The sequence below is a fragment of the Nesoenas mayeri genome (assembly GCF_963082525.1).
Source record: "Nesoenas mayeri genome assembly, chromosome: 17".
NCBI classification, from domain to species: domain Eukaryota; kingdom Metazoa; phylum Chordata; class Aves; order Columbiformes; family Columbidae; genus Nesoenas; species Nesoenas mayeri.
The window spans coordinates 9,338,964-9,364,944 of NC_137565.1; the positions used below are offsets into that span (position 1 = coordinate 9,338,964).

The 25,981-nt window shown below is 37.9% G+C and overlaps 1 protein-coding gene across 3 annotated transcripts in view; it reads right to left on the reverse strand.

Annotated features, from left to right (window-relative positions):
• Nucleotides 1-22,660, reverse strand: part of SPECC1L (sperm antigen with calponin homology and coiled-coil domains 1 like) — a gene marked incomplete at both ends in the record, with an annotated part of 45,141 nt that extends 22,481 nt beyond the window's left edge. Inside the window, 8 exons of one of the 3 annotated variants that reach the window (XM_080355205.1) lie at nucleotides 1,120-1,211; nucleotides 2,884-3,047; nucleotides 4,818-4,993; nucleotides 5,465-5,538; nucleotides 12,474-12,681; nucleotides 14,488-16,121; nucleotides 16,889-17,042; nucleotides 22,475-22,660. In XM_080355205.1, coding sequence (XP_080211331.1) covers nucleotides 1,120-1,211; nucleotides 2,884-3,047; nucleotides 4,818-4,993; nucleotides 5,465-5,538; nucleotides 12,474-12,681; nucleotides 14,488-16,121; nucleotides 16,889-17,042; nucleotides 22,475-22,627 — 2,655 coding nt within the window. Of the gene's footprint in view, nucleotides 1-1,119; nucleotides 1,212-2,883; nucleotides 3,048-4,817; nucleotides 4,994-5,464; nucleotides 5,539-12,473; nucleotides 12,682-14,487; nucleotides 16,122-16,882; nucleotides 17,043-22,474 lie in introns of all 3 variants that reach the window. The other 2 variants (XM_080355204.1, XM_080355203.1) reach the window with 2 other exon arrangements.
• Nucleotides 22,661-25,981: the final 3,321 nt, after the last annotated feature.

Sequence of the window (25,981 nt, forward strand, 5' to 3'; positions counted from 1 at the left end):
AAAGAAGCATCTGTCAGAGAAATTGGCACACTTAAGCACTTTAGAAAATCACTGTCAAGAGTGATTGACCCACATGAAGCAGCAGAAGCTCTCACAAAATATATTTAATTCTTTCTCTTTGTTTTGAGGATCTTTCATTAAATTCACTCAAATGAATAAAAGCTGCACTAGCCTGGTCACAGAATACCAGTCACTCTGTTTCAGGTATTGTTCCTTGAGCACTAAAAGCCAACATGGATATATACTCTATAGTTCACACAGAGAGGATTTATTATCAAAACATTATGCTGACCTATAGTAAAAATCACATTTTGGTACTTCTGGTTAGTTAGTAATATCTTGAAGGCAACAGAAGCATTACTGACATTAAAGGAGTAAAACATACAGTACATTCTTTGATATTTCTTTGCAAATCTGGTCCCATCTGCTTTGTCCTTAGACTTGGTGGCTTTTGCCAAAATCTCACTTCACACAGCCAATGAGATAATAAAACTAGCAGCAACCTATAGAGCTGAGTGTTAGGGTACTGATGATGCAATTTCAGTGTACCCGGGCTCCGTAGCAGCTGCACAAACGGATAAAGCTTCAGAGGGGACAGGACAAAATACACAGAACCATCACCAACTGGCTGAACTCTCAGTCAGTAGAAAATGAACTAAAATAATCAAATCCCAGTGACTTCATTCCTCTTTACTCAGGTCTGCCATCAAAAGCAACACGGAATACATTTATGCCAATGACTGCTGACAGATTCTGCACACATGTCAGCCAATTACTGCTGTTTCCATGCCAGGCACAGGACTAAGAACTGACAAAGAGCAACTCCAAAACACAGGAATGCAGATCAAGCTTTCCTCCCATGCTTCTCAGTAGCAGAGGAACAGTAAGGATTGGGAATATTTAACCAAGAACTGCCAAATTATACCAAATCTTGTATTTACAACATGGTTCTCAGTGAAAGACTCTCTTGTTAGACTGAATATTTTAGTAATTGCTTACTTGAGGCAATGTTTTATCATTATATCCTCACAAAGTCAGCCAATTTTTGTATATTAGCACCTGTAGTTTTGAAGGCTTTTCTTTACAAAGAAGGATTAAGTGCTGTCACAAAACACCTACCTGCATAGGGGATACAGCAGCAGCCGGGGGAGTTTTCATGGGACTTGGGCTCAGGGGAGTGCGAGGAATCGTGGCAGCAGCGGGGCTTGGAACTAGTAGAAACACAGAAAGGAGACCATCGTGATCATTGCACTGCTTTGCAGAGAAATGGGAGACTGGCTGTTACAGCAAACTCTCGCCTTGTGCTTTGCATTACTGGTATTACCAGATCACATCTGTCAGAATTTCAACTAGTAACTGACTGCAAAGTCATTTGAAAGTATGCCTACACATTTACTCCTCTGTAATTACATACATTTTGTCTTGAATATGTCATCCATGGTAAAAACAGTTTACTGGGGGTGGACAAGGCTAATGTGCAAGATACTATTACCCTGGCAGATGTAAATGATGGCATTACTAGTTTTCTAATCTCCAGATAATTAAAGAGATAGTAGCAGGCTCCTGGGTCTGCTGGTAAGACAAGACAGATAAAACCAGTATCACCTTCTCCTCCTTTCTCATTTCCAATCAAAGTCCACAGGTACTACATATTATAAGACGGTCCCTGAAATTTTGGGATTAAACAGATAATGAGTTTAGATATGTATGCAAATAGACAAATAGTGAGTTGGTGAATCAGTCATCTGATTATTTAACAGCATGATTAGACAAATGCTGAGGAGGAAGGCAAATAGAAGCTTGAAATAGAAGATTAAAAAGCAGGGAGAGGTGATTTATCATTTTACCAAACTATGGTAAGAAAACACCTGTATCCAGTAACAGATTAAAAAAACCTTCACAATTAACACTAGAAAAGTAAACATTTTTAGATACCTATGAACAAAGAGAACAAGTGTGAAAACAGAACTATTAATAGAATTGCTAAATAATATGGAGATGTTTCTGTACCTTAAAAAATGTTCAGGTGATAAGCAATTAAAAGTAATATGCCATGCACAGTACAGTACTTCAAGTCTCTCTGGTAATATAGTCTAGTTCCAGCCAAGCCTTTTTACATCAGAGACTTACAGTGACTTTATTGTAAAAGAAATTCAAAACCAAAAGGCCTGGTGAGGGAAATACTTTAATCCATGTAATGTCTCATACGCAGTCAAAGCTAAAACTCAAGTGTTTTTCATTTCAGTATAATTAATTGGATTCCTCCATATTCTGGTCATCAATAAAGAATGACACCACCTGTTTCCACAGTCAAAGAATAATAGTGAAATCCACTGTCTCAACAGCGAGACTCTTTTCATTTTAGAAAATATTCGCTGTATCTTTTAATAGGTGATATTGGCTGGACCTTATTTTTAACTTTCATAAGTGCTTTGACTATAAGAATGTAAGTTATTAAAAGAAATAAACTTGGCTCTAGCTATTACATGGCTTTTAGAATGCTTAATTTGGCACATTAAGTTCATGTTTTAATAGTCAGGCTGAAATCGGCTGTGCTTCCAGCTACAATTATGTGTGTAATATGTGTTTATGTATTTCTAATATACGGGAGCACTGAATCAAAGCCTCCAGCATATGAGTCATTGGCAATGCAACAGTGAAGAAAAAAATAAAGACAAGACAGAAAAAGGACGCCTGCACTTCCTGGCAGTGAATGATCTGTTGTGCAATCCAGCGTAGGTTGGTTTGTTTGAGCCATCACTTATAGGTCACGACAGTGCAATAAAACTTATATTTGAATTAGCTAGGCCATTAGAAGTATCCATGTCAACAGATGCAAAACCGTAACTTGGCACAGCTGCTACACTGGTTGAAAGTAATTACCTTGGGAGGCACTGTCAAATGACTTGATGAGTGTTTTCACAGTAGGAGTTGGCTCCGAGGAGGTGGATGATCTGCGACTCAGGCCCATTCCTTGTCTCAGAGCTGCCAAATCTCTCTCTACAGCATTCATGTAATTGTACACTCGACCACGTTCCTCTTCCTGCCTGAAATCAATATGCAGCCCATTTAAGCATTTAAAAAACATTTTAACGCGTAAAGGCTTAAAAAATCAACACAAATTTGAAGCCAAATTAAAATCTATGGTCCGAATACATCATTACATTAACCTAATTTTCTCTCTGCTTTAATTTAGAAATACATTATCAACCTAAATTCTTGCTATTTGTTATCAATAGAGCTTAAGCACCAGGTGAAAATTCTATCAAATCGATACTTGATTTAAGGCTTAATTTCTGCTCCTGTCTCAAACACAAACACACGTACACATGGATGGAAAAAAAAATGAGCCTTGAGTATTTCACCATTTCATATGAAAATCATCAGATCAGAGGGGAGAATTTTTTTCTACTGCACAAACAGAAAACAATTTAAATGAATACTAAGGAGGTAAGAATCCATTTCTGGCATACACCTTTAGGCAGCATATGAAACAGTTTTGGAAAAAAAATATATTTTTAGTGCAGAATATTTATGGTGGTTATTGTACTCAGTGTCACAAGACAAGAAAGATTTAAAGAAACCTATCTTCTGCAGTCTGCAATAATTAAACATTGCCTGATTGTTGTTTCAGACATTATAATAGACATGCCTACCTCCTCCCCTCCAATATAGGAGCTATACCACCTCCAAGGAATCTGATTCAGTTGCCTCTTCGTCTGCAGTGAATTAAATGTCAAAAGATGCTTGGGTACAGATAATAATGAGTACACTGACCAGAATCAGCAAGCCAATTCTACTTTCAAAAGTGCAGCTGTAACCTCAAAAGTTCACTTGCAAGCAGTAATTGAACAATTACAATTCTGGCTGAAATGTATTAGTACGAATTGTTCATATTACTTAGCTTGGTGACCTTACTTGAGACAAGATGCCTTACACCCATGACTCATTCATCCAGGTAATTTTCCTTTTTCAGTGTGACCAGTCTGCTCTTCCTACCATCACCTTTTCGCCAAGTTCCACAGTCTGCACTATCTCATATCCTACCGGATACTGGGTGGAGTGCCATGTATCCTATGAAATGCCCATCAATGTGGAAAATATATACAAATCACAAACATTATTACTGCAATTGTAAGCTATACATGTATTCAATCCCTAGAGGCAATGTAGTCAGGATTCAAATGGTGCTGTCCAAAATGTTCCTTTTCCATGAATTTGAGGACTTTCATACTTCTGAAAGACATATAACTCAATTTCTAAATAACTGTAGCACCTAATTCAAACCACAATGCATCACAATTGGAATTGTTTTTCTTAAAAACATACGCAGAGCGTCTCTAATTATTTCCAGAAACAATTATCAGTGGAAGGAAAAGAGTACAAGGTATATGCAGAATTAGAGAAAGGTTTCTTTTGAGGTAAAAAAATCCAGCTGTATTTCCAACCATACCAAAAGCCTTGGCTGCTAATACAAAGTGTCCATGATGGTACAGAAAAGCCAACACTGCTTGTTTTTCACACGGAGGTAAGCTAAATCCAGCAAAAATCCTTCACTTCAACCTGGTTTTGCAAAAGCGCCAGACTGAATATTCTTGAATGGATTAAGTACATCGTATACAGAAACAAATATTGTTCTTAGAAGTTCCCCTACTTTGACCCCCGAAAGCCTCCGTAAAGCAGCTTGTGGAAATTCAGATCCTCACAGTGAGAGCATTTATGAACTTCTAGAGTCTCAATAACAGTCAGGATACTGGATTTCCAAAATCGCACCATACCGTACAAAAGAGACAATATCACTGTTGTTTTTTGCATACTTGCGTGACTTTATTTCCTCCAACTCTTTAGTGAGCTTCTCATTTTTCTCCTGAGCTTCATGTAACCTACGCTTCAGGTCTCCTATCTCCTCCTGGGCTTCAGACTTTATATCATTTGCTATAACCACTGCAGTCTGTAGATCTGCTTGGAACTGACGCCATTCTGCTGACTCCTCCTATAAGTAAATAACAGTTTAAACATATAAGGCATAAAAATAAAAGTTAGCCTTATTATTCATATTTCCCTATGATATTACAGGAAACAATTTACAGGAATAATAAAGGCCCTCATCTCTGGCATTAGGAACAACCTAACTTAGAAGCTAAATTAAAGAAATTTTGCTGGAAGCAACTAGACTTCCAAGGTCACAAATTTCCTTCTAGAATCAAAATGTTTAAAGTGGAGGGGAAAAAAATAATATTAAGCTATGCATCAGAAGGCACAAAACATTTTCTCACAAACTTTTTCAGAAGTTAATTCTTTAGCTTATGTAGGTTAGTAAACATATATCCATATCATGCCTGCCTCTCAAACATAATTATTTTAATGGCATCACATCTCATCATATTAACTTTTCACAATTTCACATGCAGGTCTTACGACAGTTCGAGTTTACAATTTATTGAGTTTTTAGGTTTTAACCTACCCGGAGTCTCCTGTGAAGATTCTTTATCTCTCTTTCCATGTCATGCTTTTGGTCCTGAAGCTTTTTAACTGTATCTGGAAATAAAGTAAAATTAGCTGTAAAATCTTAATCCCGGATCTATTTACTTAAAAAAGGAGTAACTGAAACAACGTGCAAATATTTTAAAAAACGTACTCAGAGAATCCACATTTATAACCAAAACCAGCTGCAGAAAAATAGTATGAGCAGAAATACTTTGACAGAAAACAACAATAGGCACGTACTTCTCTGTGACTGGTGAGGGGAACAGCATAAGCAAACTTGACTCTTATACAAATCCCAGTCTCTTCTCTACCCTTCACAATATTAAAATGACAAAGCAATAAACAAAGTAGGGAATTTAACATGGAAGGAACCTAAACACATGGATGTCTGGGGGTTTTCCCTCTTCAAACATAAGCTGCAGCTACATGAACCCTTTGATTCACAATTTACTCCCCGTCACAAAGCAGCTGATATAACACTCACAGCCATGCCTTCAACAGAGAGAAAACTCTACTCACGTCCTCAAGAATCTTACATTCTTGTCTATCAAGCTACCGTTTGGAATTGAAACAAGCTATATTTACAGCAAAGGGACAAACAGTCTATGAGATCATGTTATAAAGGAGATGGTTCCTTAAATCTGTCAGCAGCTACACAAAAGGGAACGCAACGTGGTCACCATGTGGCGTCTGACAGACTGGCTGCTGCAATTATTATTCATTTGCTACTTTATTCAATACACAAGGACAATGTGATTGATCACTGTTATAATTAAGCAACTAATGAATAAGTACACTGCATTAGTTTCTAATTAATGTGTCACTTCACTGATCTTTGGATTCTAGGATGATTTTATTTCTATAGCATCATGTAGCTATTTCCAAACTATAAAAATGATGGGCCAAGTGACTGAATGCATTTTTTTGTTCAGGTTCATTCACAGAATCACAGAATGTCAGGGGTTGGAAAGGACCTCGAAAGCTCATCCAGTCCAATCCCCCCACAAGAGCAGGAACACCCAGATGAGGTTACACAGGAAGGTGTTCAGGCGGGTTGGAATGTCTGCAGAGTAGGAGACTCCACAACCTCCCTGGGCAGCCTGGGCCAGTGTCTGTCACCCTCACTGAGAAGAAGTTTCTTCTCAAATTTAAGTGGAACCTTTTGTGTTCCACTTTGAACCCACTACCCCTTGTCCTACCGTTGGTTGTCACCGAGAAGAGCCTGGCTCCATCCTCGTGACACTCACCCTTTACATATTTGTAAACATTAATAGGGTTACCCCTCAGTCTCCTCCTCTCCAGCTCCAGAGCCCCAGCTCCCTCAGCCTTTCCTCACACGGGAGATGCTCCACTCCCTTCAGCATCTTTGTTGCCCTGCGCTGGACTCTCTCCAGCAGTTCCCTGTCCTGCTGGAACTGAGGGGCAAGACTTGCTGGAAACAAATATTTTTCCTGAATATTAGCAATGCTCTTCCTACAAAAAAGAAAATGAACAAACATACAAACAAACAACCTTGGCAAAAATCTATGGAACTGCATAATAAATGTTTGAACAGTCAGAAGATATAGGTATATATGTTCGTACAAGGAGATTGATACAGTGAGTTTTGCAGCTCTCATTTTCTGACATGAAAAACTCGCCAGTGCTTTTATTTGGGTATCAGGTCTCAGTAAACCCAGTAAACCAGGGTTTATTCATAGTTACTTGTTCTGCCAATACCTACCAATGTCTTCCCAAGTAAGCCTGTACCTTCAGTACTCCTAATCTTTTGTCAAAGAGTTTTTATTAACAACAAAAATGAGGCTAGAGCAGACTACATGGAAAACAGTAAGCACTTCAAAATGTTTAAATCAGATGCAACAAAGACTACGGACAGAATTAAGCTGATTGATGCTGTTGTGTACATTCAGGAGCCTCAGCTGTGTTTACAAGAACATTTCAATTTTTCAGCCATGGAATTACATTTTATTTCTTCGTCAGAAGAAACCCTTGCATTTTGCCTCAACAGTCCCTAGCACAGAGGCTCTTAATGTCACAGCTGATTTCTTTACAAGAATGATATAAAACTCAGTTAGCTTGAAAACATGATAACTTTTCAGGCTTGGAAAAGTTGAAACACTAAAATTAGACAGATATTTCTGTATTTATCTCCTCCTTGCAAGACTTCACCTTTCGAGATGTATCCAACTGATCTTTAAGCTTTGAAGACAAGCTTAACACAGCATACCAAACAAATCTCATGCTACCATGATATTTAAGCAAAGCCCCCCCATTTTTAGCTTGTCTCTTTACACATAACTTGTTTGAGCTAAAGTCAGCACCAAGATGCCAGGTTTAGGTCAAAGTTATAGAAGTCGCTCCCTCTCCCCATGCTTTTTTCCTTTAAATACATGCTAAAAAACCACTGCAGATTAGATCACTTTCAAGAGTCACAGCAAGTCAATATGCCCTAAAAAGCTTCCAGTAGCATTTTGAAACAAAATCTAGTGAATGACCATTTTCTCTTTCAAAGACAGTGCCAAGAAAATGTGGTTTTGAAAATAAAATTTCTTCTACTACTAAAAGCAAGCTATAGTCCATATAAAATAACCACAAACCAGAAACTACAAATGCACTCAGCGTTAAAGCTTGTGTAATGCCATTGTTTTGAGCGTTTGTGAGATATGAAACGCACCATTAAGTTTTAGTATATTTATACTTTGAAGTAAAACACAATGGTCTGAATATTCTGCAGTTACTATAAACAATACAGAGCATTTGACAGCAATTGTTGGAAATATCCTCCTCTCCCAATCAACTGAAGAGATTTAAAAAAAAAAACAGAGAGAGAGAAAAGTGACAAGAACTACTAAATTGCAACTGAATTTAAAGCATAGTGAGAAATTAAGACTTAGGTAAGGGATTTCACGTCTACAGCCCGGACTCCATTCTTCACACTGTGCCACCAGTTACAACCTGAAAAGTAGCCAAAACAGGTGCAAAGGCAGCAATTCTGTGGACACCCGCCTTGTGGGATCCTTCCTTTCTACATCCTCACAACCTTCACAACCCCCTTCCTCCTGCACTTTTCAGCATGGTAGGACAGGTACCATTATCCAGACTCCTCCTTTTAAGGAGCATAGACAAGAAAGAGGACCAAGATAAAAGGAAAAGTAACTCATGTTGAGGATAAATGAAGAACAAGGAGACCATTCTGATGAATGAACAAGACAATGAAAGATGGCACATCAGCAAGCTGCTAGAGTTTTACTGCAGGATTAAATCATGTCTACATTTTACAAAACTATGTTGATTTAAACGACAGCTTGACAATTCTTTACTTTTTAAAAGGTAGTAAACTGAATTATGAGAAATGCAGACTACAAATGGTAAAGAAAAACATTACAACTATGACCAGAGGTTCGAGGAAGAAACTATGATATCATCTGAATTTTGTAAGGCTGCCAGAGAAAAACTATCACTATATTCTATATCTGTAACTCTATTAATAAGCAGTTAGAATTTACCACTTTGAAATAAAAATTAGTATCAACATTCAATTGTTTAACTTCAGTAGTCTTGGGTTGCGGGGGGAGTGGGGAGAAAGACTAAAACCTTACAATGTTCAGATATGCATAGTAGTTTCAAGAAATTACATTACAATCCCTGATAAGCAATGTTAAATCAAGTAATCCTGACACAGGTAAATCCACAATGGACATTCTTGCACTTTCTATACTAGTTACACTGGTTTGCCTTATACTAGGATAGCATGTCGATTTTTTAGCATAGAAATGGCTATCCCAGTATAATCACATCTACACAGGATAGTGTCAGCATTACAGATATTTTAAGAATTACAGCTTCCTTATATAAGTAAGAGACACTGATTACAAATATACCAAAGCTCGAGATATACCTAAATTACAAACTAATACTGTCAGCTCCATAAGAAGTAGTTATTCACTGAACACTGAATTTATCAACCTTCTTGCTCACCAACCTTTGTCCAAAAAATTTACTGACTTAAATAGTTACAGGCCAAGAGAACTGCTATGTCTAACACATGCACCTTGTGCTAAGTGAACACACAAGAAGTATTTTCAGGCTTCAGAAGAAATATTTGACAACCAATGAACTAACATAGCCTACAAATAACAATGTTCTGCAGAATCAGGAGGCGAAGTTCTCTGAAAAAAATCCTCACAAACTCTTATTAAGTGCTTCGAAGAAAAATAGGTTTCTTTTTTCCTCTTAGTCAAAGATGACTGATGTGACAGCTTGGCTGACTGCTGAATGTTTTATTGAAGCCAGAAATGAAAACCAGAGGAAACACGCCATCTAGTGCAACAACTGCCAGCCCATCCTGCCAGTGAGGATATAAAACCTACAAGTTATTTTAATATTTCTTAGACTTTTTACATACAATACAAGAAGCACTACGCTTAAAACTTCTGTTTCCACCAGTTCCTGTGCATCTGGATGGACACCAGGATCACACTGTATGTTTTTAATCAACATGATTTACATCCTACTGCTCCCATCAAAGAGATCCCAGATTCTGCAGGTAGACACATTAACAGCTAAAATGTGACAGTTCAATATTTAGATTACTGTGAGAAATGTTTGGTTGTATGTTTGTTATGATTCTTTCTGGTGTTGGGAAAGCCCATAATAAAGTCTGCCCTAAGTACTAGCACTAGAACATTTCACATTCCTACATTACTATCGGTGTTGATTAACCATTAAATGGAATAAACACTCACCACCTCATTTATGAAACACTTTTCTCCTAAATGTAAAGTCTGTCTTTTGTGAATTCTTTAAGTGATAATTTTCTATCACTTATCTATCAGTTGTCTTCCCATCACCTTCACTCACTCAGTAACTTTGTCATTAGGCAAATTCGCTCCTTAAGGGGTAGGTTAGATTTCCTCATATTTTAAAATCTAAAGTAAAAGTTTACTAAAAAAAAACCTTACGGTTCTTTATTACACTTTGTTATTCAGGCTGCAAAACTACCGTTCTGCTAACTAATGCTTTATAACACCTAAACCTACACCAAATTCTCCACATTTAAAAGCACAGATATTGTACATTTGGCTGTGAGAATACAGAACTGACCAAAAGTCTGATCAGCATAAGATAACTTGGTACTACTAGGATGTGCTTTTCTGTCACTTCAATACAAATGATTAAAATCCTGTCTTTTACATGTTGTATGCTACCTCCGAGGCCCAGATTTTCTGAGATGCTGTTCTCTGCCGTCACTGCTTAGAGGCTACCACCAAGAAACTCCTGCGCAAGGTTTAATAATGAACAGTGTTTTAAAGTGGTCAGAGAAAGACTGATTTTTTTGTTAAGTTTATACTATTCTTTGGGTGCCATCCTTTCTTACCGCCACTAGATGCCACTCTCTTCCCTGCCTATAACTAAAACACAGCTTCTTCCATAAAGTTCACACAAGGCCATCAGCTAGTACAGCTGCATTTTCCTAACTATTCCAAGTGATGAGTAATGGAGACTCTCACAGTATTTTTAGGTGAAATATCTGGCAGCTACTTTGTACCCCAAAAGCATCTAAAAATTAGACCTACCTTGTAATCAGGTATTGCTAAGCAGATACATAAATGTTTACTTGACTGTGGTGGTGTTTTCTGTATGAATGTACTTCCGTTAACAGACAAAACAACGCAAGTGTTCAACCTTTTTAAGAGTTTGCTACAAAATTACTTCAGGAACAAAGTCAGAGCCACTAACCAGGTGTCTGAGGTCCTGCTCCCAAATAAATGTCTGTCTTTGGGTTTGGAACAGAAAGAGAAAAATCAAACAAAACCAATCTACCACAAAACCAAACACGGAATAAAAACCTAAAGCAATTTGTAAATAGAAACAGGGATTGCATTTCAAGATACAGACGGGTTACTTAGGGAAACCAAGCTGACAGCTGCATGTCTGAAGACAGTGAGTTTCAGTTGAATAACCAATATTTTTGCTTAAGACACTACCTTTTCTGGAAAGTAGACTAATTTAAAACCCTTTCTATGAATATTTCCCTTGCTGTTAAAAGTGGTTATGCTTTGGGTTTTTTTGCAATCTTTAGTCTTTATATACCACGGAAGAATAGCAGATGCTTGAATTCAGTAAGTAGCACTGTGCAAATACAGCCTGCCAGGACACAGCTGCCTGAGTTCTTATTTAGACTGAGACTAATTGCAGAATACCAGCCTGTGGCAGGAATGTCTGAGTAGGTCTTGAAGATCAGAGAGAAAACTAAGGCATAGACAGCTAGACACCCATACAGTAAACACGAATTTCATTATAAGCCCCGACCGTTTCTTGTGCGGTGGCAAGAGTCAACAGATAAGGTTTTATTTTAGCTTGCTTGATGTTTGTGAGATTCATATTTAGGTTCACAGATCAGTTTCACTACTTGAGCAAAACCACACAGAAAGAGATATATGATATATTGGTATTGCCAAGTCAGCTCTGACACTTGTATCTTTCAGGGCCTCCATCACTCATTTCTCCACTAAAAACGCCTTTCTTCAGGTGGAAGAAATCACTAGTTTTACACATTCTCAGGCTACCTGGTAACTCCTAATATTTGGGCAGTCAAAAAAGAGAGCATTCTGGAAAAAAAAAAAAACTAAAGGCAACAAAACACTAAATCAATCACCCAGTCTCCACAATGCCCAAGGAGCACACTATTATTAAGTCTGTAATTACACGTTCTTCTGCTTTGAAAAACAACTTGAAAACAGCATTATCAGATTTCATATTTATGCCCAATTCACAGGTTTTCATTCCAACACCAACTACTCCTAGGACAGGAAAAGCAAAGCCAACTTGACTTTTTCCCCAGTGTGTAAGGGCTCTGCTAAGCCTGGTCTGACTCGAATTCAGACATATGAAAGCCAAGTGAAAAGATTTTCACTATTACAACATCCTACTTCAGCTGTTCTTGATTTACCATTTCTCTCACAAGAGGAACTCGTAACACTTACTCTCCAAATCAGATATGATGAGATTGTCATGAAGCTTCACAGCACGGTGCTGCTCTACTTCATCCTCCAGCTCAAAGATAGTTTCCTTCATGTCACTTCTCTCAGTCTCTTTTTCATCTAGTTCTGTCCGAAGTTTTTCTAGAGTCACATTGAGATCTTCAATTTGTTTCTTGGCTTCTTCTTGGAACGCTCTGTATTCATCTTCAACCTGAAAAAGAACATATCATAACCAAATTGGCTGCATTTTAAAACACACTTTTAATTTTTTAACTCCCATATTTACAATATATTTCTCCAACCACAAAAATGTATGGGACAAGAAGTCAAGTGTAAGCCTTTAAAAAGAGTATTGTTCAGGTGCAAGTATTTTCCAGAACCAGAGTTAAACTCTTTTATTCCCAAGCTGAATATATGAGCATTCCCCAGCTCCTCTAACAGCAGTATCCTGCATTCAGGTGAGACAACAATACTAGAGCACCAAGGCTGTGGTTTCACGAGCAGCTGATCTGACTTAACATCTACCTGCCAAAAGGTGGTAGGGGAAACTTGTTACTCTTTCTTTCTCTTGCCCCAAAAAAAAAGCCTGCTCCCTTCTGTGCATTGATTGTACTGCTTGCTGGGCCTGTGAGATGATTCATTTCCTTAACCAAGTAGCAGGATTCACATTTGTGTGTGAAATGTGTTGGTGAGTTGAAGTATTACAGTTCCCAGAGGAGTCTTACAAACTATTGAACTGAATTAAAAGAAATGGGGAAAGGAAGAGGTAGAGTTCTCCCTTTCAGGAGCAGTGAGACTATTTTATCCTGCCTCATGAAACTGCAATGTAAGCAACAAGCTGGGATCAGAGGCACAGTAACATTAACCCCTGTGCTCAACAGCAAAAACTGGGTGTCAGAAAAACAAGAGAAATTAGGTCGTGGCTTCATGGTGGGTCAAAACAGTCAGGTACCAATTTTAATCCACAAAATTCCCTGCTCTAAATCACTGTTTCAGTATTTTTTATTTTAATAGCACTATCCATCTTTAATAATTAAAATTATATATATTTTTTTTTCCTTCCAAATGAAGGTTGATTCTAACTGGCTAGTGAGCATGACTAACGTTGATTTGCAACTAATACAAAGTTCAGACATCAGATTTAGCATAAATTGTCTTAGCAGGAAGATACACCTTTAAATGCACAAAGTTATTCAATAAATTTTATGATCCTTATTTTTATATTAAATTATGGTTAAATGCTTTTACTAGATAAATTAGTTCTATTTAAGTCAAAAGAGCTGTTCCAGAATTAGAAATACACATGTTGATCCAAAACCCAATCAGCACACTGCTCCTGGATGGATCATAAGCAAAAAAAAAACCTATGTGAAGTTGCCATATTTAATGTTAACTGTTTAAAAGCGCTTTTTTTTCTCCCTTTAAAACTAAAATATGTGTTCAGTAAATTAAATTAAACTGGGTAAAGTCTTTTTATACCTAAAAATGACTCATTTCTTGACTGGAGAAAGAAGACACTTTTCTACTTTCTTTAGCATTAGTTTATTGCAAGTTAACTGAACCAACCTGAATAAGCTGAAACCTGAAAATATTATCTCAACACCTGGCTTATATCTCAAACTTTGACTCCTCGTACTTTCTCAGTGACACCCCTCTTCCACCAGTCTGGCACCAGCTCCTTGATACTCTTGCAGAAGGCATGCAATTTGAGTACAAAATTCATATAATATCTTAAATATTGTTTAAGTTTTAGCCTTTGAAATAAGTTGCAGAATTTAAATACCAGTATTAGAAAAAGTAACCCAACAGTTACCCTGTGGTTGAATGTATTTATATAATTTTCTAAAAGGCTTCTGTCATTTTCATAACAAAGGTTAAGAGAAAGTAATCAGTCCTAACACTACTGCAATCCGATTAACCTCATTATTAATCCTTTACTTCTAAAAGAGCCACAGTGATCAACAGTGAGTCATGGTGTGTATGGGATGTTAAAATACAAGTTTGCTTTAAATACTACCTTAGCAATGGCATCTTGCAATCGATTGACATCATTGCGGGCGTGTGCCAGCTCTTCTTGCAGACTACTGCACAAAGTCTCTGCTTTTTCTTTATCCAGCCTGACGCTCTCCAGTAAATCTTGTATATCTGACTTGTCTCCGGAGTTGTGTATAGAATACAACTCAGCCACTTTCTGCTTTTCATGCTCTAACTGAGCTTTCAGCCTGTTCATCTCAATCTGGTCACTGGCCACCGTGGCTTTGTACTCCTCTAAAGTAGATGCTATTGCCGTTTTGCTCTTCTGCTCTGACTCAATAATCCGTTCCATGTGGTGATTTCTTTCTTTTAATGCCCCTATCATTTCTTGGGCCTCCTTGTTGTCTTGTTCTGCCATCTTCAAAGTGTTACTCAAGTGCTGCTGAACACCTAACAGCTGCTCTCGCTCAAACCGAGCATTCTCTGCAAGGTCCATGTAACGTTGCTCTAACTCCATGTAGCGACCACTTTTCATATCTTCATCAATGACATATGAAATATGGTGTTCATCTAAAAGGGACCGAAAATACTCGATCTGACGGCTGAAGTGTTCTAACTTGTCACTTTGCTGGCACAAAGATTCCATAAGGATTACTTTTTCTTCTCCAAGTCTTTCATTCTCACTGTTTAGCTCTTGTGTTATTTGTTGCAAATCTGCAAGCTCTTGAAGTGTGGCTTGGAGCTCTTCAGCTGTACTGTGTTGATTCTCTTCCATCTGATGTATCCGTTCTGTCAGACAAGCTACGGACACTTCACTCGCATTGCCACTGCTTCCCTTCCTAGATCTTTCTATACTCGGTACACCTTCAGATTCCGAAGATGATGGAGCGTCTAAGGCATCATCACTTGATGTCAGTGGCTGATAAACTTCACTGCACTCACTGTCTAAATTATCCATAGAATTACTATGTTGATTGTCCATCAAAGTGTTTTCATCCTGACTTAACAAGTCTTCCATTGATCCAGGAGCAGAACCTTCCACCGAAGATGTCAGAGTACCACCACCATCACTGTGGTTGCCAGCTGTAATCTCTGGACTCAAAGACTGATAGCCAAAGAGTTTTTCAGAGTTGTCCAGCCTTTGCTCCAAAGAAAACCCTAATGCATTTAGTCGGTCTTTTAACATTCGATTCTCATTCTTCAGCTGGTTGAGCTCTTCTCGGATGGCAGTGTTTTGCTCCTGTAGCTGTAGCAACGTAGACTCTACATCAGTTGGCTGATGGACAACAGCGGCCTCTTTTTCTTCAGATTTTTCATCACCTTCAAGCTGATCTTCGTTAAGTCCCAGCTGAGCACGCATATCCCTTAGTTCATTCCGCAGATGCAAGATTTCCACATCTTTAGTTTTTGCTAATGTCAAAAGATCGTTCACCTTTGCTTCCAACGCAGCTTTGTCACTGATTTGATTGTCCGATTTGGACTTGCTCATTCGAATGTCCGATTCTGGATTGGTGCGACTACGGGAGCGTTTTGCCAGTACCGTATCATTGGTCCCCTGTCCAGTCAAAGGGAGCTTTTTGCTCTGGCTTAAACGAGAACGATCGCATATTCTTTCTCTAGAAGAGCTTGACTCTTTATTTCCAGATGAAGTGCTACGCTTAGTTGTGGAACTTGTACCTATATGTTTTTTGAAAGTTAGGAAAATTAATTTAAAATACAGTATTGTAACAGAAGACTCTGTATTTTGTATCAGCAATACAGTGGCTGATTTCTGATTCACACTAGTAAACACATTTCCTAAAATTTAGAGTAAACATTTATATGACCTTAATCGTGAAACAGTGTAGTCAGATTTTAATTGATACATACTTTACCAATTGCTATGCTTTTGCAGCATTTTGAAAATGAGTTAGACCTTAAAGTTTAACATTTGCAAGTTTCTTTTCTTGTCTTCAACAGCTTCTGCTAAATTGTCCAAAAACTGCAGCAGTGCTATTTCTATGAGTTCAAATTTGTCTCACTTTTGAGTAGATTTGCATGCAAGCTTTGAAGTGATGAACTGCATATTATGAATCCCCAAAATGAAAGTCAATTGACTGCAATTGTTGACTGCAACAAGTGATCACATTTTGAAGATTTAGTGCTTGTGGCATGGATTTTTTTTAGACAAATTAAATTATTTTAGACAAATCTATGATTCTCTAAATTAATTATATGATCTAGTTTTATATGGTACTTGCATAATCAGTACTGAAAAAATTAGAAGGAACACCCTCCAAAAAGGCAATTATATTATTGAAAAACAGGAAAAAAGCACAGGAATTGATCTGACCATGGCCTTATTGACCACTTCATTATGCAGCCTGGATCCTCAATACATAACAGGAAAATAAAAAGTCACCCAAGTACTGTCTTTAATCATCAATATATCAATTTACCTGCACTAGTTTTGGGTTTATTTTCCAGACTGTTCATGGCTGGCCCTGAAGCTGAAGATGCTGTTGATACACAAGTGTTCTTCTTTGCCTTGACACCATTGGTCATCGTCACTGCTCCGCCACCAGCCATCCCCGCTAAGAGGTCATCGTTACTCTTTGTCTGAAAGAAAGGGAAGCAGCAGCTTTAAGACAGTTGGCTGAGAAGTTTCCATAGCCAATATTTCTTCTGTTAAAGATTCCATCAGTTTTAAAAGTACATATTTGACTAGCCATATATCTATGCAGGAATGCTGAAAAGTAAAATTGCACTTCACTGTGCAGAGTTGGTAAGTTGAAACTGAACTTCAATTCCTTACATATGATTGACCAGAAAAACTAAGTCTTCTCTCTCCCAGACAAAATGATTAATGTTTCAATACCAATACCGAGGAAACAAAATAAGAGCACAGTAACACAAGACAGTATAACACTTCTCAATTTTGACTGAAAGCTTCCTTAAGCATAAAAACAAAGACAACTCTTAGATAATTAAACCAGCAAACACTAGGAAGTTATTATAATGTTCTTCAACAGAACACGATCAAGTAGTTTGTGATGGACAAGTTCACAACAAGAAGATCAAACCAAACAACAATAATCAATCCAACATTAATAAAATACCCTCACCAGCTCAAAATACTAAGCCACAAATCACTAGAGACTAAGACAGCATTTAGGGCTGGGACAGCCACCCTCACCATATATCCTTGCCTAGTTTCCATGCTCTTTACTAGGCACTCTCAGAGACAGGATATTCCTTTGATGGACTCATACAATCGTTCCTGAAACTACTCTTAGCCACAAAAGCTGCCTGGAATGTGACAAGGCAGTAAGCACAGGAGTCTCAAGAACTGGATTCCCAAATGGAGAATATATCTTTCAGAACAAAGCAAACTCCAGAAATACAAAGTTCTTAAGCATTAATTGGCAAGCTTCACAACTCTTTAAAATGCTATTTTTCAAAGGGTGAAACAAACAAAATATGCTAAGCATTCTTCCCATAAGGCCAAGAAAAATTAAAAGAAAACAGCTGTGTTAGCAGCATTCCTTGAGTAACTGTGTTATTCAGCTGGATAACACATTTGAAGTCTCAACCAGCACCCCAGCTACAAGGTAGTGCTTGGGACTTAACCACTTGCTTTACATCCTGACTTTCAAATTCTGCAGGTTTATAACTTCTAGCTCCCATACATATTCATGTTAAAAACTGTATGCCAGACGCTACAATTGCATACATTAAGAATGAAGGTACACTTGCTTAATTGAAAAAAAGTTGCACCTCACTCCGTTCTATACAGTTTCTTTTCCAGGTGGGAACAATGCAGTTGTGATCATTGCAGTCAGCAACAATGATCACAGTGTTGTGGAAAGGGCATGGATGAGATTGTGCCATTTACAAAGACGAGCAGCTGCAAAACAAAGGGAGCTTGGAAAGAGAATATATTTGTTCTGCATGCAGTTGCTAGAAATACAAATAATTTACAGATAGAAACAGGTATTTGAAAGGGTAAAATCCTCTAGGGCAAGAATGTTTTTATTGAATTGTAGGAAATAGTATAGCTTTCTGAAAAGGTTTATAAAAGGCTGGAAGAAAACACATTACTCTGATGCTCTAGTTTGATGTGCACCTAAGCTGGCTTTTCTGCTATGAAAAAGCCACTGTTGTTCTATCTTGCTCTCCTCATGCTTACAGACTGTGCTGTGTAAACTGAAGCCTTTTCAAAGGGCTACTTGCTCCCCGGAGCCCCACAGGTTCCTAAGGCAGCCATGCAAAATAGCAGACACCATCTAAGTACCAACGGGAAAATAAAAACGTTGGAAGGCTACAAAATTGAAAAAGCCCACACTACTTGTGCAGGAGGGAAGAGCTGAGCACAAACTACTACCGTCTGACAATCCTCTGTTAACCTGTAAGCTCCCCAGAATTCATAGCTAATCTAAACTAATTCTGTGGGCGTGGGGGCAGAGGAGGAGGGAAACAACCTTATGATACAACTGTCACCTAAACCAAGGCATTACAAAAATGCATAGAACAGGGCTTTTCTATTCTGCTACTGCATCTGCCAATCAGTCAGCAAATGTGGCAGTTCAAACGGACTCCGAGCTGTCAGCACTTTTACCCTATCCAAAGAGTGGGGAAATTAGATCAAGCTTTTAGACACTTATAGTACATGTTATCAAGCCAAATAGGTCAAGATGTGACTCAGCCTGAAGAAAAAGAAAAAAAAAAGACACGGTTTCTGACATTAGTCATCTCCAGTCCTTGATGAACACAGGAATTTAAGACAGCCATTCTTCTCTGACTGACCCATGAGCTATTTCTAGGCTGGGTTGGAAGGCACTGCCTCCTCTGCAGCCAATTAGTAAACAGTTTCTCAAAACTGTAACACTATACCCTTGGCAAAGAAAACTATTTAGCAAAGCTTTGGAAAAATGACAAAGCAGCAGCTCCCTTTTCTTAAGGCTCCATAATGGCAATCATTCTTTACTTTGAGAATCAAAGTATTTTTGTAGCATATATTTTTAATGGAAGCAAAATCAACGTTGAACGTTTATTAAACAGCTTTTTCCTCAAGGAAGAACAGTTTCTCTCATTTACTGAAGAAGTGCAATCCTGCTTAGCATTAAAAAGCCTACATTAAAATACAAAAAATTAGAAAATATTGTAATATTGTGATTTTGATTTTCAAGATAAAAAAACTTTTTATAATTATACAATTCACATTCTGTTTTCCTTCACATCTTTCTTTCAGTGCAATGAAACTTGAACGATCACCTCTACAATTAATTTCATCTTAGTTTCTCAACATGTTTATACTATTTACTGCACATCATTCAAATCCCTTTACATATATATCTAATTATTCCTGCCTCGGATTTTCTTTGATGCTTGCTGTTGCTGCATTTAAGTGCTCCGAACATCAAACTTCACAACAATCTGTAATTAAGTTATTGCATTTTGCAAGCAGAATACTGAAGACTAGATATATAAATACTGAAAACACTTTCTAATTTTTAATATTCAAATGCTGGTGTCCAAGTTCTGGCTTTTCAGGAACACTGCATTTTGCAATTCATTTGTATGAAGTATAGCCACGGTCTAATCACAGTTGTGTGATCACAAGCTCATTAGCTAAAGAAGTAAAAAAACCCACAAAATCTATCTTAAAAATAAGGATACACTGTTATTTGCAGAGTATTTTTGACAGATTAAAAGCTAGAAGTGGCTGGCAGGTAAACTCCTGCTGTAATAACGTGGGGCGGGGGGGGATGCTGAACATTTACAAAAATTCTGGGCAAAGTGGGACACAAAAACCTACAAAAAAGTAACCAGCAAAAAGACATTCAGAGGCAGACAGACAGACAGAGCGAGCTCTGGAACAGCCTTCAGCTGTACAGAAGGGTGGGTCTCACAGTTTCTTCCTGTGCTCATTGTCCACACACTTTGAAAACCCCACAGAAAAGCACAAATCTATACAACAGTGCATAGTGAAAGAAGCTCACTCAAAGCTAAACACCGGCCTCTGGTTATGTAACGAAGGGGACAGGGAAAAAAAGCCAGACTATAATTACAAAGTAATTTTCAATTTTGCAACATTATTAATAAGAGGATTAAGACTGGTATAGTACTGTACGTATTTCTACTGCTTAATAGAGACCTTTCATTCAATATTCAACTCAAATTTTTCCCTATCCATATGTATACTTACCTTGAGCAATGAACAAATCAGTGAGCTGTTGCAATTAAATTTATTTAATGCCATTTTTTTTTGTCAAGGAATATTAAGCTAAATTCATAATACACCCACCAATTCATCAAGTCTAAGAGATCCAACAACCACTATGAGGAAAACATGTCACAAGTGCCTTATCAACAAGTTCAAATGTAAAACTGTACGAAAAAATATTTTTAAAATAACACAACTAGTTACTGATACTTCTTTCAAGCTAGGAAATATAAATGTGATTCACCAGTGTCAGCAATCAAAAAAATACAAACTAACTCTGTTGAATAAGCATGGAACACTCAAAGAAGATAAAAGTCGCCATTATTTAAGTCACATAGTTGGCACAATAGCAACAACGTAAGAAGTAAAAAGACATCCAACTGTATGAGTAACCCTGTCTGTAACATAAAGCCGAGATAAGTCTTAGTAATTAAGAGAAAAATTTTCATTGTGTCTCAAACATACAATTGTCATAAATTCTAATCCTACACCCAAACATAGCCAGAAGTGTTAGTAATATAAGTCAAATTGTGAAAGCATACTGGGTCAGATTTCTTTAGTGTTAGATCACCCTCCTCCTTTCTACTGAGAGGTATGATGTAATAAACTCGACAAGTAAACTACAAAGGACTTTTTATTTCTGTATTCTTTGAGAGGTTTACTAAACACAAAATAAGTAGTGTCAACAAGCATCAAAAGATTATTTAAAGTTAAGAAAACTGCAAGATATGTTGCGTGGCAGAGCCGGGGGTGCAAGGAGAAAAATCTAGCTGAAACCTAGCCCGCAAGTTCATCAGTAAAAGTATCAACCATTCTTCCATAAAAGCAAAGCAAGAAGAAAAGAGAAAGGGAACACACCTTTAGATTTCAGTAATCCTGCATAGCTACTACAGAGAGCTCAGCCCTTACTACTTCTTCCATTTTAGTGCTTTATTTGTCAGTAATTTAAATGGCATATCTGGCCTCCTGCAGGTGAGGGTGGTTCAGGTCCCAGCTGCACACACCAGCCCTTTTCCTTGCTCCGTTCACTCGCTGCAGGGCAGCAGCAGGACCACAGCTCTGCACACTGGGCTGCAGAAGGACAAACAGAGGTGGGTCTGGCCATGGGTCCATGCCAGGAGAGGGAAGCAGACCAGGCAGGTTCATACCATCCATCCAACACAGATGCGTTTGCTCCCAGGTGAAAACTCCATGCCAGCACAACTCGGCATGTCTTATTTTTCTTGGCTGTTGAAAACCATATGCTCCTAAACCTACTGCCCTGTTTTGCTAATATAAGAGAAAACCTCTACCTTTGAACTTGTTCTAGAAGCAAGAATCAACTTGTGAAAATTCAGCACAAGCAATACTTCACACAAAGCAAAGGCCAAAAAAGCAAGAACGCAGCTGTGCTGACCAGACACGGATCACTGATATAAAAAAGCTTCTCATGTTAGCTTCTCATTAGTTCTTTTTTCAGAATTTGTAAATAGGTCTTTTCAAATCCCATTAGTCGCTGACACACCATTCAACCATAACACCCGACACTACTAATAACATTCATGAGGATGCAACTTCCACTTCATTCCTTTTACAGAATAGACAAGTTCTGCAAAGCATATTGCTTTCCATCACATCACACATTGTAATATGAAAAATAACGCAGGAATGCCACACAAGGTCCTATTACTCTGGCCAGTGCTGTGTAACTATCCAAATGCCCTTCAGTTACCCCTAAAACAAACCTTTAGTATAAGTTGCATTAAAGACATGCTTAGAAATTCTACGATTTTTAAAGATTTATTGTAAAAAATACAAATAATCAGAATGTTCTATTGGTTATTACCTTCAAAAGAGATGCTGATGTCCCAGTTTTGGAGAGTTTTGTTACTGCAGACACTGAGGAGCCGTTTTCTGGTTTGGCTTTTTCAGTTGTTTGAGTTTTATTTACTCCAGGCACTTTGGGCACTGAGCCAACACTCCGGCTTGCTTTCTTCATTCTGGGCTGTCTGTTTATGATGCATTTACAAACAAATCTACAAGCAGAAAGAAAGAAATTTTAAACATAAAATACAAATGAAAAGCCATGTCTTTTTCTATCGTGCTCTATTTAAGACCAGAAGTCTGGAAGCGAAGTAAAGACCACAAATTAGAGGCAACCAGAATGCACGTGACTGACCAATGGTTTTTGCTTTTAAAAAGGCATTTTTACCAAGAACTAAGCGCTTCCTATAGTTGCACTCCAAATTATTATTTTTCTTCCAGTTCTCTTTCCACAAATGGCACTGAACCGAGGATATTTTATAAATTACCCATGTCGCCAGGTTCACTCGTTAGCTAGCAAAAGAAAGGCTTATTAGGGCAGCAATGTTCTTTATTTCTGACTGTGGGAAGTAAAATACCGTGGGAGTAATTCAGGCAACAGCCTGACTACAAACAACACTGGATCGGAGAAAAGATTACCACCAGCTTGGTAACTAAAGTACTGAGAGGGCAACAGCAGCTGCAGAGAAAAAAAGCATTTTATAAAAATTATAATAAGTAGGAAAAAAACCCCACAGATTCCTTGAAGCTATTTACTATTAAAAGTCACGTTAAGAAACACATAGGATTTTACAAAATGTAATACTAGTCAGATTATGAGCACTATCTCCAAGAAGAAACCAGAAGTAACCCAGCACGTTGCACAGTCTGCAGTCAGGACACTTCAGCATCTTTTCCTTGCCTTCACATTTTCTCAAACAACAGACAACTGTCAATACTGTCTTTCCAACCATAAGCAAATAACCAAAACCCCAGAAAACAAAGCTGACTTTGCTCAAAGCAGGAGCAGCTGCAGCAGACCTGAACACTGCAGTTATCAGAAGAACTGCTCATTCTGGAAGACAACCTAAGAGAAGGCAGACTAGACAACAGCCATGATTTGAAGCACGGACTGCAAGAAAGACTGAACACATTGGGATCTTCTTCCTTTTTGCAAGAGTGGAATAGCTGGCAGCTGTTTTCTTCATCTCCCCTGAGTCAGAAGGCATAGGATGGAAGATTAAGAGGAGGAAAAGTTCCACTCCCCTCTCAGGCTCACAGATCCTGGGTGTAAGTAAGTGATGAGGTTTATCTGAGCCCAATATCCTGTGGCTGATTAGAAACACGAAACACATCGAGTTGTTTCTATTGATTAAAAAGTGAAGCATTTCAAAGGCACGAAAAGCAAACTGATGATCGAGTGTGTCAGACATGACACAAAACCACAGTGATCGGCAGTACGAATCCATTTCAGTTAACAAAATTAACACCCTACACACATATACCTTCCTCCCCATCACCACCTCAGCTGCACACACATATTTTTCAAGTCTGACTTTGACAAAAGTCAGTAAAACTCCAGAAGTTTTGCCTCCTCAGACCCCTAAGTCCTGTTAACAGAAGCAACAGGAAGTTCCATTTTAAGACACTGAAAATAATAGTTTATAGCTTCCAGATTCCCTTTAGCTCTGAAAGCTGGCATGAATAGACACAGAAAACTTTGTTTGCTATTGCAGTTTCATCATCAGAATGTCAAAAATGCACCAGTCCTGCCACACGGCTACTAGTAATCAGAACGCCTTCACAGATGATTAAATAACTGAGAGATAATTTGAAATGAGACACTCCTAAGAAAACCAAAACGCAAACGAGAAAAGCCCCACAAAGGTAGTATGTTTGCTATACACATATAATTTTAAGTGGTACAACTGCCTACTAGATTCCAGAAGTAGATGCTAATATTTACAGGTAGGACCAAGTTGCCACACTTATATTTCTTGCCTTTTTCATGTCTATGAACACTTACTTGTGATCTTTTGATCTTATTCAATTGCAAACTAAAACTGAAAAGACCAGAGAGGATAGAGTTGTTTAGTAAAACTGCCATCATTACTACTGAATTATACTTTTTATATTCTACAGAATACAAGACAAACGTTGCCCATAGCATGCTTGAGAAATCATTGAATGAATATTCAGCACACAGCTTGTTGTGAAGCTGACTGCATTTAAAAAAATTAATTCAAAGAAGAAAAACTATACTCTCACAACAAATCCAGTACATCAGAACCAGAGCTTTTCGACAGCGCATAGAGCTAGTAAATCAGTGCTATAATGAAGGTTAGGGCACTGGCAACGACAGGACTATCATATATTTGGGCAGAGCGTGACAACCTCATCTGGCAACCCAGACAGAGCCATAGCTGCAGCTGGTGTGCAGACATCCAGCAGTGGCCACTTGCAGCACACATTTGTCAAGGCTACAGAGCACATTGATCACGTCTGACACAGGCTCCAACATGCCAGATACACATCGCACACATCATCTTTGCATGCATTGTAAAAGATGAATACATTTCGGATCCGCTTATTATAGCAAGTAATATGGTAACATAACCCACTGGATGTATAATCTCAAAAAGAAATACAGGCTAACATTAGCTTTTACAGTACAAACCATTTATACTCTTAAGAATATATCGCAGAGGTCAGTGACAGGAGACTGTGTGAATTCAAATGCTCCCCATCCATAATGGACGTTTCTACAGTGCATGGTTTAGAAGTGTTCCTGAAAACATGCAACAGTCTTTGCTTCAAGAACAACTGAAGAGCAAAGCCATGTAAATAAATGAAACTAGCCAAAGTAACAAAGTACAATCCTCCTGTTTCATCACAGCATTACTTCAAAATATCCATAAATATGACACTGAAAAAAGACTATTTGTGATTTACTGAAACTCAAAGGTGGAAACTTCAAAGATATTTAGAGGACAGGGAGGTAAGGTACCGCTGTTCCTGTTTTAATTCCAGAGACACTAAGCTTTAGTAGTTACTTTCTTACTGAAATAAGATAATGTAATTATAGTTTAAAAACGGAGAAAATATACAAATGAGTCCAACTTAAAGTAAGGACAAGACATGAATTAGCATTACAGGTTCTAAAAGAAGCTGCTCACTCAAGCTCCTAAAGTGAATTTATGACCTCAGTGCCAGTTGCTCCCCTCCCACCTTCTTCAGGAAGGAAAAAGAGGATGGGGTTTCAGCATCAATATTCTTGGATCGTAAGCGGAAAAAGCCCTGCTTCACCCAGTTTCTCAAAAGGCAGATACCGCAGATAAAGGCTACCTTTATGTTTCTAAAGAACACCACATTCCTTAGGAACTCACAGTAATAACAATAATAATAAGTAGCAATAAACTTGTTTCTGCCCAACATTGAATGTTAAAGCAAGAAACAAAATGCTCACTAGCCAAATAAGCTTTCTGAAGAAACACTAATAATTCAAATGACACCTAAAATACTATTTCACTATTGTTTTAAAAAGCAAACA